Source organism: Salmo salar, chromosome 05 (genome assembly GCF_965601325.2).
Source record: "Salmo salar chromosome 05, fSalSal1, whole genome shotgun sequence".
NCBI classification, from domain to species: domain Eukaryota; kingdom Metazoa; phylum Chordata; class Actinopteri; order Salmoniformes; family Salmonidae; genus Salmo; species Salmo salar.
The window spans coordinates 49,064,482-49,081,691 of record NC_138295.1 but is presented as its reverse complement, the minus strand read 5'-3'; the positions used below and the strand labels follow the sequence as shown (position 1 = coordinate 49,081,691).

At 39.0% G+C, this 17,210-nt stretch overlaps 1 protein-coding gene across 6 annotated transcripts in view; it reads right to left on the bottom strand.

The window, feature by feature from the left end:
- Nucleotides 1–15,177: 15,177 nt before the first annotated feature.
- LOC106605010 (phosphatase and actin regulator 4B) overlaps nt 15,178–17,210 on the bottom strand; it is a 75,962-nt gene continuing 73,929 nt past the window's right edge. For all 6 annotated transcript variants that reach the window (XM_082975238.1, XM_082975239.1, XM_082975240.1 and 3 more), the window contains 2 exons: nt 17,027–17,103; nt 15,178–16,839 (listed from right to left, as the gene is read on the bottom strand). In XM_082975238.1, coding sequence (XP_082831364.1) covers nt 16,824–16,839; nt 17,027–17,103 — 93 coding nt within the window. In that variant the 3' untranslated portion in view covers nt 15,178–16,823. The remainder of the gene's footprint in view (nt 16,840–17,026; nt 17,104–17,210) is intronic.

Here is a 17,210-nt window from a genome sequence, read left to right as displayed (position 1 = left end):
AAATAGGAAGGAGGAGGCTCCAACACAAAGCCCTTTTGTTGTTAGTAAAGTCTAATTAAAATGAAGACGGTTTAAAGTAATTATGCTTACTCGAATTTGCCTACTTTCAGCACCATGAGCTGTCCATTTCAGCACCACATTTTAAGTTACTTGAATCTGGCTTATTGTGAGGTCAATAACTCTGATAAATACATCATGGGTGAGAAACATTGTTTTTAATAAAAATCAATTATAGTAGTAGCAAGCTGGCAAAGTTGACCTCCGGTCCTCCTCCTCATCTTTGCGCTCTCCTTCTCAAACTGAACAGGCTATAGGCTAGTCCGCATGCATTTTTTGGAATAGGCCTAATAAAATGAAAAAATCTGAAGAACCTTTGACTCGCCTCCTGAACTGCCGCCGTAGGTCTACACAGCACAATCATTGGTTAGGCAGCATACAAAGTGTTTGATCAGCAAGAGCAGAGAGCAGGCTGGGGCTCAGGGTTGGAATATCCATTGCAGTGTGTAATGCAGCCTAGTTGTATTTACACCATCCCAGCAGATATCTTAGAAATATAACTTTGCTTTGTGCTTCTCCGAGTATGCACTTTGTAGCCTATAGGCTATGGGTCATTTGATTGAGGCCATACTAAATAGCATCACGGACCAAAGCTGAGAATTGGAGATAATGGGCGGCATCGGGCACACATCTATATAAAGCCTGATAAGCAACTAATTCTTAAACACTGAGAAATATTGACAATTCATCTATTACAAGTTACATGACACTCCCCTGGACTATAATTTAAAAAATACTAAACCCTCCCCTTGACTGAAATTTAAAATATTACTTTCCACCATGTACGCATTATGTACATTTTAATCCATCCCTTTTTTTCTGGCCTTTTCCATGTTTCCAGCTATGTGAAATTAGGCTTTTTAAATCATTGACTCTTTGTAATGTCTCTTATCATTGATAGGAAAAACAATAGTTTCAAATTCACTGAGGCTCTGTTTCAATATTTACAGTACATAGAATGAAGTCATCCATTCTAAGTAGGACTATGGAAGGTAGCCTGACAGGACATGACAGGATTAGGAGACAGACATGAAATATCAACAGACCAAATATAAGAAATCATGTTGTTCACAGCTTCTTTCTACAGCCCCTTGTAGTTATAAACCTATTACATGTATCGCCTCAAATCAGCCTGTCTATTGTGAGCAAGATGGTGCTGTTGAGCACCATTGAGCAAGCAAACACTTGAGAGAGCAGAGGATGAGAGCCGACAGAATACAGACCAGTCAGGAGCGCAGAAATTTTGTGGAGAGAGCAGAGGATGTGTCATGCAAGCGGACAGGCCAAACTTGAGGGCTTGCAAGTGTGACTTTGGTCGAGCAGAATATCATTGCCACAGATCAAAAATAAAAATGAATAAAAAAAATCTAGAACCATAAGCTAAGAAACATGTATTTGAAAGCATCAAATTGTCCACCAACAATAATTACATTTCTTTGAAAAGTTTTCACTCTCTATTTCTCAAATTGCTCTCTTGCAATCTATAGAGAGGACAGGAAGATACAGAAAATGGAATTAGTGGTATGAAGTCTAAGGGTTTAATCCCAATTTAAAATGCTTGTAGCGCAAGGTTTTTCTAAATGACATCAATGCATGATTAACGCAAAAGTCTCAGTTGTGTTTAACAGTGTCTGTGTGTGGGAACTAACCAAGTCGATGAGTGTGTATTAGGGACTGGACATCAGTCTGCAAATTTCATTATTTATTTGAGACTAAATTGATTTTATTGATGTATTATATTAAGGTAAAATAAGTGTTCATTCAGTATTGTTGTAATTGTCATTATTACAAATATATATATATATAAAAATCGTCCGATTAATCGGTATCGGCTTTTTTTGGTCCTCCAATAATCGGCATCGAAAAATCATAATCGGTCGACCTCTACTCCAGTTGACAACTTCAAATCCACATCCCAGCTGTTGATGAGCCGCAGACTTTGCTCAATTCTTCCCAGTACTGTTAAGGCTGCATCAATTCAATTCTGGTATCAGAACAAAATTTAACACTAGGCTACTGAATATATTTTCAGCTGTTTATTAATAGAATTAGTCAAGCAGAATAAATGGTAAATGCAATCTTCGTATATACGGGTTCACTGTAACACCTCGCAGGCAAACAGAGAACTGAAAATGACATCATAAGTTCTTCATTAAATACTCTGACAGAGATAGTTCCCGCTCACTGCTGGCCTGTAAGAGGGAGGATGAGCGTGGTTTAAACTTACTCATCCTATCGTTGGCGTGCAGGCTGGTCCCAGCCTCTAGACGCATCTTTGTTGCCAAGCATAGTTGTTTTCTAGCTTATCTTCATGTGTGTACCCGAGAGTCAGACACCCAAGGACAGTGCCTGTTTTTATGCTACAGTTAGGACAGTTTCTGCTTTTGTGCTACAGCCATCTTCCATTCTACCAGCCCCTCCCGTACACCTGTCCTTGAGCGGCCCCACAACCAGGCATTGTGTGTGTGTGTCAAGAGTCTACTCAGCCTACACTCCTACTAGCCAGCAACCCTCCAGTTAGTCATGTCTATTATATGTTGCTCAATCTATGTTAATACAATATAAACCTCTTAGTGCATTACAGTCCATTCATACTTAGGCCTACATCTACTGTAAAAGGTAATGCATCACATCTAATAAGTGAAATAAAACCCAACAATCCCCCTTTTCACACCTGATAGGTGTGAATACATAAGTTCTTAAAATGTCAGGGAAATTTTGAGATTCCCCCTTTTGACACCCCCTAGGGTGTCACTCAACACAATTTTTAATTCCCATTTTAATGATTAGATGATTAGTTCAAAAACCCTCAAGTCCTTCCGGCTACACCTCACTTGTACTAGGTTGACTACCAGCCACCCAGGAACTTCAAACCTTCACATAAGGAAAGACAAATAGTACACAGGATAAATTCAGAACATATTATTTTTAAAAAAACGTATAAAAAGAAGACCTTTTTGCGACAGTGGCTACACCTAACATGTATGGGACAGACTTTTTGTCCCAGTACTTAAAACCTTCAAATCCACCTGCCACTACATTCAATACATATGACAACATTTTGGATAAGCTTTATTCAACCACTTCCCCAACAGCAAACCAAGGATCGTCCTCAGACAGACCCGTCTTTTGCCCAGAGGTTGATTCAGTATCCACTGGGGTCACTTCCATCAAAGACATCATTCCGGTTGCTCTGACAACTTCTGTAAGATATTTTCTCAAGCAAGGGATTATACAGGCAACACAACAATAATAAGAACACAAGCTCTAGGGTCAGAAATCCAGTAACCACCATAGATGTGTACTAACCAAAAAAGATGTTCAGCCAATTCCCCTCGTATACCCCTGCTACACCCTTCATTTCAGCAGATAGCTTGTCAAGTTCCAGTAGGGCTTTGGTAATGCTTACCATCAGGGCTAGTGTTATTAGGGATAAAAGTACAGCATTGTTCACCAAACGTTTTATACACCCCCCATTATTAGCCAATATCATATCCAACTCCAATCTATTTTGTCTAGCCGTTCTAGTGGTAGCCTCTAGTTGCTCAGCCATACCTGTCAGTGCAGTGCGAGTATAGTTAACAAATCTCTGTTACACACACATCAGTAAAGAACTCAACCCAGCTTTAGGCGGCTGTATTTTTCCCACAGTACACATACATTCCTTAACAACCTTGCCACCTGTCTTCTAATCTCCTGCCCACCTGCCGTTCCCAGGCCGTTGTTACTCTCCCTAATTTAGGGAGGCTTCTTCTCCAGTTCCAAGGTCGTCTTATCAACTCTGCCCTGCTCATTCTGGTAACAGTGTCTTACTCACACAGTATTTGAATATAGTTTTTAACCCATTATTATAGCTGTATTTCGAATACATTTCATTTCTGAGTGAAATGTTTTAGTCAAATCTTTCATTACATCCACCCGATTGGCTAAATATTTCACATACATTATAACACATCTATTTTTATTGGATTCAGAAATTTCACACAAAATCAAACTAATTCAGGAAACTCTAAAGATGGTCTCATCTTATCATGGGCTCCTCATAGTTGAATGAATCCTCCACCAGGCTCGGCGGTAGGTAGTTGTCGTCCCACTTGTCTGAACTCACCATCTGCTCCGTTATTGATCTCTCCAGAACCCTGGAAATGAGACCTCTCGCACACGGGACCAAACAACAACCACACAACCCAAACACACTCATACAGGTGAAAGCTGCCCATAATACAGTTCCTACAACACTTTTCCATTTCCCAAACATGGGCTGTGTTATCAGGAATGTACGTACAGCAATGAACCTAATCATTCTACCTACACCATCCTCCTTTGCCAGTAACATATCGAGAGTCAGTCTATTTTACCAGGTCATGAGGGAGGTGGCGGATAATTGGTCAGAGAACCTCTTTACTGCATCCCCGGTTTCATTCATGAATCTGTTGATTATAAAAGATGTCATTAATCCAATCCACATTTTTATTTATTGTCACCCACCAAAATAATGTAGTGTTAAAACCTTCACATATTTGATTCACAGCTTTGTATTCATCTGGAACTTCCCTGAGGATGCCAATAGCATCCATCTAGACAAAGCTAATCCCATCCTGGTCAAAACTCCTCCTGTGCCTACTTTAGCCTCCTATAACTGGCCTCTGATGACTAACTGGAACTGGTTGGACCTATAACCCCAGGGCGCAAGTTAACCACCCTTCGTGGTAATTTCTGTCGTATGCGTCCTTTGCTGGTACTAGCCCACCCTTCATCAGTTATAGGTGCTGTGAGGTTAAACATTTTCTATTCATCTTTCAAACCTAAGTCAGTCACATTCACGATTACTTTCAGCCATTAAAGTCATCTAAGTTCTCGGTGCCATTCTTATATCTACAACACTGGTACTCATCAGGAGTTAAGGTGAACCGAGGTGGGTTGGCTGAGCACTTCTATCTGGCCAACCCCAATTCCTGTACAGTTGTCTGTTTTCCCAGGAAGTTGTTTAATGTTTACCTTAAATCCTACATCTTGATCTTCTTTGATTCCTTATTCTGTAAGTCACTCATCAGTGTATTATATAGTTTATCTTCTACTTCTTCTCAATGACAACGGTATCGTATGATTAGTACTAGAAGGTGGTGGATCTGAATGTATCAGAAAGATTAGACTATGATGCAGCTCAGAGTCTCTACTCTTCCCAAAAACCGCCAACCCTCTCCTGCCCTTAGTCTCTCTGCTAGGTACCACCCCATACTCACACCTCTAGGAGCACACACAGTGATGAACGGTCGGGATAGGAAATCTTCGTTAAGGAGGTAACCCCCGGACCCTGTTGGTACTCGGTTCTTCTCCTAACTCTGTGTGTGATCAGCAGTGGATATGTGTACATACCTTCTTGCAGTGGATAACGTGGACCCAAGTGACTCTCTCAGCTTTTCTAATGGCAAAGGCAATGGTTTAACAGAACCTGGTATGGGCCTTCCCAACGGGGCTGCTTCCAGTCTTTTCTCCTCAGGGACTGGATCCACACCCAGTCTCCTGGTTGGATTGAGTGAATCACCTTCTCCTGTAATTCACCTGTTGGACACAAATTCTTGGACATACGGGTTTGGTTAACAAACAGTCTTCTCATGTGTTCTGTTAGTATTACTTCAACTTCTATGTCTACCTGTTCTGGTATCTCTATTCTCCCTAACTCTGGCATTCTATAGGCTTTATCTGATTAGCTAAAATGTCATCCATCATTTAAAGAGATAGATCCCAGTAAACCAACTCTAGGGATAATATCTTGACCTAATATTCTAGCTACCATAATCATGTCCACCAAGTAAGTTGGGAACGCTTCTACCCATTTGCTATACTTATCTGTTATTGTTAAACACCCCTTCTTCCCCTCAATTCGGAATAGTTCAATAAGTCAATTTCCAAATGTTGGAATGGATATTCTACAAAAAATGTTTTTGTTTAAGTAATTATCCTAACTTGTTCTATCGCCTGCCCTACCATACTCCCCCTATTTATACATGGCTCAAGCCATGTATCAATATTGCTGCATATCTAAACAAATCATTATAGGAGTTCAAATAACATAATCAGATCAAAAATGACTAATCTGAACTACTCCACAAAGGAAAATTAATGTACCCTTATTGTTCTAGGAAAATAGACTTAAGGAAGCCTACCCTTAGTCTAAGGCTTTGCCCTTTTAGTCTTCTCGTTGGTTCAAATGATCAATTGTGTCTAAGAAATTTAACTCCATCATAATTATCAGTTATACAAATTCCCTTAAAGTCAGTATTACAAATTACCTTAAATTCACCATCCAAATGGCTTTTCATTGCGGCTGATCAGACCACAAAAGGAAAAGTCACCAGAGGGGTCAAAAGTCATACCACCCTTTCAGAACCGTGTTTCTTACTACTTTAGATAAATGAAGGCTAAGAACTTTATCCAGATTTTGTATCTCAAGTTCCCAGAACATTCCCTATCAAAATAATTTCACACGTTTAATTAAAACTCAGAAAACAAAACTTAAAAATGTCATGTGTGTATACCCTTTTAAGATATCCTGTCCCTAGGTATTTTTCCAAAGACAGCTAAGCGCTCCTTTTTCCATAAAATAACCACGAACATTTGGTCATCATTCCTTATACTACACCGATTCAGAAACCCAAACGTTAGCTACAAACAAAACCTAATAATAACTCCATTGTACTTCCTCAAATCATTAATAATTTGTTTTAAACTTCCTCAACGGTTCTGTGTACTTTAATTGAACATACACTACCCTTGGATAAAATATTTTACTTCCAATCTATGAAACCCCATATTTTAACGTACTATTTGACTAATTTGACCCAAGATTGCTTAAAACCTTAAAACCCCTTCAGTTTGTCTGCAAACAGGCCCATTCAGTTTGCTAGGAATACCCTGCCATTATACACAACTGTGTTTAATGTGCATCGTCCCTGTAAAATAAAATTAACTCCATGTATCGCTCATCTCCCGTAAATTCCTGCAATTTCTTTACGCGCTTCCCCCTCCTGCTTCCACTCGGAACAGGTTTTGTCTGTTTTTCGTTTTAGCGTTTCCAATATTCTACCGGGCTCCCCGTCGACTGGGAGTCCGTTGGGTGCATTAATACTACCTTCTCTTATCCATTCCCTGTATAATTTTTCCCCCTCCTTTTCCACTCTTTCCCTTCTCTACCCCCATTAATCTCTAGTGTTGACTTCAGTGCTTTCAGCACCCTCTCGGTCTCCTGATTGGTCATATTCAATTTCAGTCTATGGTAACCTAACTATCAATGTTAATTTACATCCCTTTCAATTTCAGTCTATGGTAACCTAACTATCAATGTCAATTTACGTCTCTAACGTACGTTTCTAACGTTATTTATTTCCCCAGCGCTAGATGATATAACTCAGGTCGACCGTCCCCGACCTCTTATTTACCCGCAGGTCACTCAAACTTGGTATTAGTACGCCGACTTAATACCCAATGCACTTCAGTCATTCAGTGGTTTACTCAGTATAACACCTCTATCCGTAGATCATTCACACTTGATACAGTACGCCGACTAGTATCTAATGTACTTCAGTCATTCAATGGTTACTCAGTATAACACCTTTATCCTTAGATCATTCACACTTGATACAGTACGCCGACTTGTATCTAATGTACTTCAGTCATTCAATGGTTACTCAGTATAACACCTTTATCCATAGATCATTCACACTTGATACAGTACGCCGACTAGTATCTAATGTACTTCAGTCATACGATTAGGTTGACCTCCCAATCTTCATTCAGTCTTGCTACCAGTCCCAGACTTGACAGCCACACTCAAACTTGGTACTTCAATACCTAGACATTACAATCGCTGTTATACCTAGATCCATCCACACTCATTCCGGTTAAGTACGCCGACTAACCACATACACACTTGGTACTTCAATACCTAGTACATTACAATCGCTGTTATACCTAGATCCATCCACACTCATTCCAGTTAAGTACGCCGACTAACCACATACACACTTGGTACTTCAATACCTAGTACATTACAATCGCTGTTATACCTACATCCACCCACACTCATTCCGGTTAAGTACGCCGACTAACCACATACACACTTGGTACTTCAATACCTAGTACATTACATTCACTTGTTATATCATCAACGATCGATCGGTTTCAAGATTGCATTTATCACACCACAACTCTCAAAATCGTTTCAAAATCAAATTATTAATATAACAGGTGGACGTTCCACAATTTAGTCATTTACATCAAACAGGTTCTTCACAAAATAAATTTGGATAATGCCAATATGCAGAACTTTAATTATTCACAATAGGTGTCTGCTTACCTTTTGTTTGACCGGTCAGGATTTGTGAAACACACCGTCCGACGAGAGCGATGGCCAATCGGCCGGACAAGTTCCAGCGAAGTCCTTCTACCAGAATCACGTTCGGGGTCACCAATTGTTAGGGCTGCGTCAATTCAATTCTGGTATCAGAACAAAATTTAACACTAGGCTACTGAATATATTTTCAGCTGTTTATTAATAGAATTAGTCATGCAGAATAAATGGTAAATGCAATCTTCGTATATACGGGTTCACTGTAACACCTCGCAGGGCAAACAGAGAACTGAAAATGACATCATAAGTTCTTCATTAAATACTCTGACAGAGATAGTTCCCGCTCACTGCTGGCCTGTCAGAGGGAGGATGAGCGTGGTTTAAACTTACTCATCCTATCGTTGGCGTGCAGGCTGGTCGCAGCCTCTAGACGCATCTTTGTTGCCAAGCATAGTTGTCGTCTAGCTTATCTTCATGTGTGTACCCGAGAGTCAGACACCCAAGGACAGTGCCTGTTTTTATGCAACAGTTAGGACAGTTTCTGCTTTTGTGCTACAGCCATCTTCCATTCTACCAGCCCCTCCCGTACACCTGTCCTTGAGCGGCCCCACAACCAGGCATTGTGTGTGTGTGTCAAGAGTCTACTCAGCCTACACTCCTACTAGCCAGCAACCCTCCAGTTAGTCATGTCTATTATATGTTGCTCAATCTATGTTAATACAATATAAACCTCTTAGTGCATTACAGTCTGTTCATACTTAGGCCTACATCTACTGTAAAAGGTAATGCATCACATCTAATAAGTGAAATAAAACCCAACAGTACCAACCACCATACTTACCTGCAACACCACAATAACTGTTGACTGACACAGAAGCATGCTCAACATCATATCAAACAAGGGCAGGAAGAGAGGTCAAGCCCAGAAATGTCCTAGACCTGTGAAATGTCAAAGGGTGTAGGCGGATCGCTGCCCTAAAAGAGTTCCAGACTGTAAACTTGTTATTGAAAAGTTGACCTGAAATGCTTTAGTATTGTATTTGAAATGTTAAGATGCCATTGCTACAGTGAAAGCTGAGTTGCTGAGAATCCTTTGTTCTGAAAGATACAGTATGCTGAATCATTGTCTGTTATGTTGATTTAGTTGGTGCAGAATGCAGGATAAATGGTTACTTACCTTGAGTTCAAACTACAGAGCATGTGTTCAAAAGAAACGCTTAGAATATGTAAAATATATTTTTGTTTAAATAGAAGGGGATGTAATATTCATATGTGTAAACATACAGAATTTTAATTGGAGGCATTTTACCGCCGTATCATACTGCGCTATGATTGGTTAAGACCACCCAGGTGGTGAGGTCATCTTCGGTTGATGAGACACGTGAACATGCCAGTTATAGCTAGATAATAAAGAGCTATTTTTAGAAATATCCTGTCGTATTGCATTTGATTATTTTGTACAAAGCGTGCAAAACAAGACACTGTTCATTGTTGTTTAACTAGCTAACGTTACCTGGCTGGCTCGTTAGCTAACATTACATGACGTGTGTTAACTTACACTTTGTTTACCTAGCTAGCGTCATTGTTTAGCTAGCTATACATTTTAAGCTATACGTTTTAAGCTAAAGTGCACTGTTAGCTAGCTAGCTAACGTTAGCTGGCTGGCTCCCTAGCTGACGTTATTATTCATATTCCAGAGCCATTTGCTTTTCTAGTTAGAGCCTAGAGCCTGGTTGGTTAGCTCCCACCCATAGGAAAAAGTCTGTCGCTCATTCAATTATCTTTTGAGACTACCTAGAGCGTCTCAATTTTGAATCATTCTATGACCGTTTGTGTCTGGGTTATTGCTCCGAAAGGCCCCTTAGGAGAAATATTGAGATGAAGTTAGAGACTTCTATGAGACATGTGAAGTTGAATTGAGATTATAATTTTAGCAGTATTCGAGAAGTATGATCAGCAGAGGTCTCATCATTGTATACCATTGAGCTCATTCTTGCCTCTATTTTAAAGGAGCAATAATGATAAGTTCCTGAGACAAGTTTGAGACTTTTATTAGACTAATGATCTTTGTCTGAGGTGATCATTTCAGAAATATCTAAGAAGTCTGAGCCATCTACATTGTATGTGCAACGTCTCCTCCATGTCTCATTTATTTCTCTTAAAATTACTACAGAAGCTATACATGAGCTTGATTAATGAGATATGAGACACAATTGAGAATTTAATTTGTTAGCATTAATTTGCAGTATTAATTATGATTAGCTGTTAAAAACAAGAATAAAAACTGATACAGTTCAACAAATGTATTCAACAGTACTTATTATATTAACAAAGCATCTCACTTTTCATTCCCAGCACAGATTGGGTTCCATTAACTGTAAGAACGTAAATAAAATGAATATACAGCACCTGATTTGAAACATTAGGTAAACCCAAAAATAATATTGTAGTGATGAAAATAGGCAGTTGTCACCCACCAGATCTAGTCAACAAAAAGTCTAACCTACATGTTAAACCAAGCACATAACAGTATGTTCTTAATTTAACCTTATTGCAAATATGAACATTGCACACAAAAAAAATATTTTAGTACTACTCTGTCCTGCTCTGGTCCTACACTTGTTGAATGCCTTCTTCAGTTTTGCTTCATCGATTCCGGTCCAACCATCCAAGGTAGCAAGCACATTGCAAGACATAGGCTGGAATAAACTATATAAAACATTTTATGAATATTTTGACAAATAACACATCAATAACACATAACAATTCTACTCAAGGACTCTACTCAAGGACAGTATGCAAAACACAAACGGCCCTTCTCTCGCTTGTCCATATCTAAGAATCTGTCATTGTTTTTCTTTCAAAACATTTTTTCAATCTTGTCTGGTTTTGTTATTTCTTTGTTACTTATGTGCATGAATTTCAATTAAAGGTTCTCTGTTCATTTGATACCCACTGGGATCTTTAAAACAGATGTTTGAAGTGTCTTCCCTCAACAGTGGCCCTATAAAATCTGCCATCTGACCACATGGCTAGAATGGCTACTCCTGACCTAAGATCTTGTAGCTGTCTGATAGGAACATGCTCTTCACCTAGAATATAAGATGTTTGGAAGATTTTTTTGCAGTGTATCCATCCTCAAACCTCACAAAAGCAAAATGTCCTGAAAGAGAAATTGAAAGAGGGAGAGAAAATGTTAAAGCCTCATGTTACTCAAAAGGTTGAGACACGTGAAAAAGACACATATTTGCACATCATCATATTCTTCTGCATGGTGCTTATCCTACGGGTAGCAAACATTGATGTGATTTCAGATTTGCGCAGTAACCATTTGCTCATTTGGGTCCAATTCTGGAGACATATCCTGCACCTTCTTTGTGGGAAACCTTTGTCTCTGGAGTATTTCAGCATATGTGTGTACTGTTTATAAGGGACAAAATTCCTAACAATTGTATTTGGTAATGCATATTAGTATTGCATCTTGAATCTTTATAAGATGTGTTAGGCCTATGTATTGTTATGATAATTGAGTGGGCAAACACATTATGGCACTGGGCTAGCCGTAATTAGTTGTATCTCTATTGAATAATATTGGAGACTCAAAATGACAAGAGCAAAGCCTGGATGCTGATGGAGAAGAAAGATGATTAAAGACAATGCTGGGCCATTTTAACAACCAAACAACATTTGGTGAGTGGTGTGGTATTGTTCTGCCATATTTTAACATAGCAGACAAAAAATATTTTACTCCCTGCAGCCTGCCCGCATGAATGGAACGCAACCACCCAATCAGGACGGATCGACGCACCCTCATATTTGCATAAACATCTAATTTGCTTTTATATGCACTTGATAAAAAGCAACATTGTGCTGCTCTGTTCGTGGATTTATCAAAGGCCTTTGATTCAGTTGACCATGAAATGTTGCTAGCTAGACTCAGAAACATTGGTCTCAGAAAATTGGTTTAGCTTTCTTGAGATTAATAGAGATTAATAGAGGTGTGCCCCAGGGTTCCATTTTAGCTCCTGTGTTGTTTTACATTTTTATTAATGATTTGGGAAATGGGATGCAACCAGCAAAGTTACATCTATATGCAGATGATACAATTATATATTCATGTGCTCCTTCGCTGGTTCAGGCTGTTGAAGAGCTCCAGACTGCTTTTCAGTCACTTCAGGCCTCCCTTTACGGTCTCAAACTGGTCTTGAATGTACAAAAAACAAAATTCATGACCTTTACCAGAACTAGAACTCTGCCAGAGAATGTTAGCATTGTCACATCTGGTGGCTTATCCATTGAAAAAGTGTCATCCTACAAATACTTAGGTATTTGGTTGGATGACAAGTTGTCCTTTAATAACTTTTGATGTTCAAAATTGTGCACTCTCCTCAAACAATAGCTTTTCTCTCTGTAACTGATTATGGCGACTTGTTGTATATGCATGCAACCTCCTCCGTCTTACAGAGACTGGACTGTTTATCATGCATCCTTGCGCTTTATTACAAATGCCAAGTCACTCACCCACCATTGCACCTTGTACCAAATGGTAGGTTGGACCTCGCTTTATATGCGCAGAAAGATACATCTGTATGTGTGCATCAACAAAGCCCTTTTGGGTAAACTCCTTCTTTACCTCTGTAGCCTGGTCTCCTTCACCACCAGCAGTTACCATACCCGGTCTGCTAGGTGGTTGCTACTTAAAGTCCCCAGAACATTCACAGTATTAGGCAAGACTGCCTTCTCTTCTTGTGCACCAGATGCGTGGAATAATCTACAATCCATGCTTCATCTAGATATGTTAGTGCCACTGTTACAGAGGAGTGTAAATGTTATTTTTTTGGCTGGATCATGTTGTTGTATGTTTTAATGATGTAATGTATTGATTGTTGCTGCCTTCTTGGCCAGGTCTCCCTTGAAAAAGAGAGTCTGGGTCTCAATGGGCTTTTCCTGGTTAAATAAAGGTTAAAAAAAATATATATATATATATATGTTTTGTACAGATAATAATCAATCAATCAATGAAATGTATTTATAAAGCCCTTTTTTGCATAAGCTGATGTCAAAGTGTTATACAGAAACCCAGCCCAAGTTATAAATGCTGGTAAACACAATTTTTTTTCTGAAAAGTAGTGCACTGGGCCTTTACTAGTCCTGTATTCAGAGGCGATTTTTAGCATGTAAATCATGGTGGGGCAAAAAAATGTAAATGTGTGATGCATGCCAGCAAAGCCACTGCACAACACAACACAACACAACACATTAATTGCACTATAAAGGTGTCAAACGGTGACCACAAACTGTTAGGGCCTACATAAAGATGTCCCAACAGCAGAGCTTTATTTTCAGCACCATGGAGTGAATCCCTACCACCGCTACACCTGGCAGAGCCTTGTCTGGCAGTAAAACAGTTCATTCAGCCTCATTTACTGCCTTTAAAAAAACATAGCTGATATGGCTGACTTGCTTAAACAAATGTGGTTTCTACTGACAATTGAGATGTACAAACTATGGCATAAGGGAACGACGAGCGGATAAGAGGCAATCCGTAACTTTGATTAAGAAATGAATGAGTGAGCTAGGAAGGACGTAATCAATATAACGATTTGTTCAGGACTTTTGAAATGTACAGCGACAGAATTCAGAACATGGGCCGTTCTTACAGTATTCTCCCTGTACACCAAGTCAGAACCGTAGGATAAATAAATAGGGCATATAACAAAACATTGAAAGCTCTTACAATATTCAATGATTACATTTCTCCAAAATAGGCTATAGGCTACATGAGCACCACCAAGTCAGAACAGTAGGCTAAGTTATGAGGGGGAAAGACATGTTCAGTGTCGTTTCCTGATAGTTGCTATCGACACAGGACCTTCCAATCAGCAGGTTTGCATGAGTGGGAGTTTCAGCTTTCGATGGTGACATCACCATGCAGTAAATTGGTTAATAGACCAATAACAAAGAGAGTTCCAAACCTCTGCCAATAAGAGCTAGGTTTCCGTTTTCCCCTCCCTACCCAGACAATAGCTAGATTTCCATTAAATTGGAGACACATTTTCATGCAAATATTCTAAAATACGCATAACGAAAATATGCAAATTTTCCCAACAGACGTGTTTCCACCAAGCTGACCTGCTGCGAATTATGGCAGCATTTATAAAATTGTTCCAAAACTTCCTGTTTCCATCACACATGTTGTGATTTTTTTTATACGGTATGACTTACTCGCATAAAAACTGGATGGAAACGTGATTAGTCCTAGCAAAATTATTCTTTCTTGAGAAATATTGTTTTGCTAAAAATTGTAATTTTTTTTTAAAACTATTTTTATGGAAATCTACTACAGTAAGGTACTAGTTACCCAGATTTTTTTTATTTAAAAAAAATATATTAACTAGTCTAGAGCCACTTGTAGGTTCTTGTGATTCAGCTATATGCCTGAATCCCAGATGAATGAGATATATTGTCTCATTCATTTGGAATTACAGGATTTAGCTGGATCTTCACAATTGGGGACTCTATCTAAATTAGGCAATTCATTCTGGAGTGAACAATCCCTTTACCCTGCACGCATATATTTATTCACATAAGTGAGCTATTAATGCTGCATTCAAGTGCTAGTCGGAAGTAGGAAACTCAGATGTTAGACTTTCTAATTGTTTGAGCGCGGCACGTGTAACTGCAAACAGTTAGCAAGTCGAACATTTTTTTGTTTCCTCGTTCCGACTAGCACGTGAACGCGGCATAAGTCCAACAAAAAGACTCAAAGAGTGATTTAAGGTTTTTAATTATAGGTCACTATTTACAGGCAGTTACTAAAATTCCACATTTCGTAAAAAAACGAAGTAAAACTGAACACTTAAAGATTCCCATTGTTGTAGTGTTTAATCATACAGTAATATTTTGTGCTTAGAAAAATAGCAACCTATAATAGTTAACATATATTTTCAAATAATAAGGAAGAACAATATATACACTACAGTAACCTAAATGCATCTGTACATTAAAGGACTGTAATCTACTGGCCAGAATACAACGCATGTAACATTTCTCCAGATAAAAAAGTATTTTCCTGTCGAAATAATTCCCTGTCAACCGTGAAATCCACTAATTATGTTTTTTTCATCAAATCCTGATCTACGCTAACTGGACTTTGATACATTCTGTAAAGATTTGTAACATTTTAACTTTTGTTTTATTTAAGATGCCATCATCATAATCTTAGCATTTTAAAACAGCTATTATTTGCAGCATTGCATGGTTTGACCTATGTAGAGAAGTACAAAAAACACAAATAAAAAAGCGTAAATAAAAAAAACTGTTGATTCAATAATTGCACTGTGTGTTGGCTCATGCAGCGAAATGAAGAAATCTGCGATATGAAAAAACAGCATTCTACTGTCAGCATGGGGATCAGGGCCTGGCAAAAAAATTACGAAACATATAAAAAAAAGAATAGCACACCAACTACCTCCTCATTGTGTTCTTTCCTATGACTAGTTAAAGCTCAAACGCTCACCCCACGTCACAGCGAAATATAAATACAGGCAAGGCAGGCTAGCTGTTAACAACGTTGGGCCAGTAACCGAAAGTTCGCTGGTTCGAATCCCCAAGCTAACTAGGCGAAAAATCTGCCGGTGTGCCCTTGAGCAAGGCACTTAACCCTAATTGCTCCTGTAAGTCACTCTGGATGAGTGTCGGCTAAATGATTAAAATGTAAAAATGCACACTATAAAACAGGTTCAATAAAAGCAGTAATTTCTGATGTGATCAAAATATTATGCATTAATTACAGTTGTCATTATTAGAACTCTCAAGTTTCAGTCTAAGAAATCACAGAAATCTATACACAAGTACACAAAAATCCCAGAGCTTTTCCAGTTTTGGGAATGGCAAATCCCACAGTCGTCTTCCTCCTCATTCTCTTTCTGCAGCTTTGTCTCTAACATTTATTATTAATGTGTTTCTTATTGTAGCTGTCATTATTATGACTATTATTACTGTAATGTTATTAGATTTACATCTCTGCAACATGGGTTAACTGTGCCATACAGAGTAAAATCAGAAAAAAGGCAACATCGAAAGAGGTGGCAAAAGGTCGTCGTCAGTGGAACCCTGAAGGATAACACACATCGGCAGAGTGGCTCCCAGTCAGCCCTCTCAGTCAAGCCCCGCTGCCACCTCTTCACTTTGTTGGCACTTGGTACCCCCTACTGTCCGATAGAAATACTGCATCTGGTCCTCAGTCCCCCTGTTTTCCATTCAGTCAATTCCAGGGCCTTCCTTGATGATCTGTACAGTACATTCAGCAACATAAAAGGGAAGTCTGTTTAGGGAGCACCAAGACCCTGCGACTCCTCTCCAGAGACTCTGCCGGCCACTGGTTAAGTAAGTGCTTTCCAGTATGGGGTGGATGCTAAGGTCGGTGGAACCTAAAGAAAAGGACATCAATGATAATTTGATCAATCACAACAACTCAACATATCAAAAAGGCATTTTCCAAGGCTGTAAGAGCTGCCAATTAAAGGGATCGAAACAAATGTCTTGGTATGTTAATGCAAGATCTATATTATGTAATTGTGTATATAACTTCATGTTGTCCATAGGCTGAGGAAGTACCTTGTATAGATCCTACTGTCTTCATGAACCTCCATTTCAGAGCTCTTAAAGTCATTGAGCTCCTTCCGAATGGCAGCCTGGACGAAGGAGGAAAAGTTAATAGAGTTAAGACTTGCATAAGAGAGCGTCTAACTGCTAAAGTAAAGACAGAAATATATACTTCCATTACTGGGCAATAAGATAC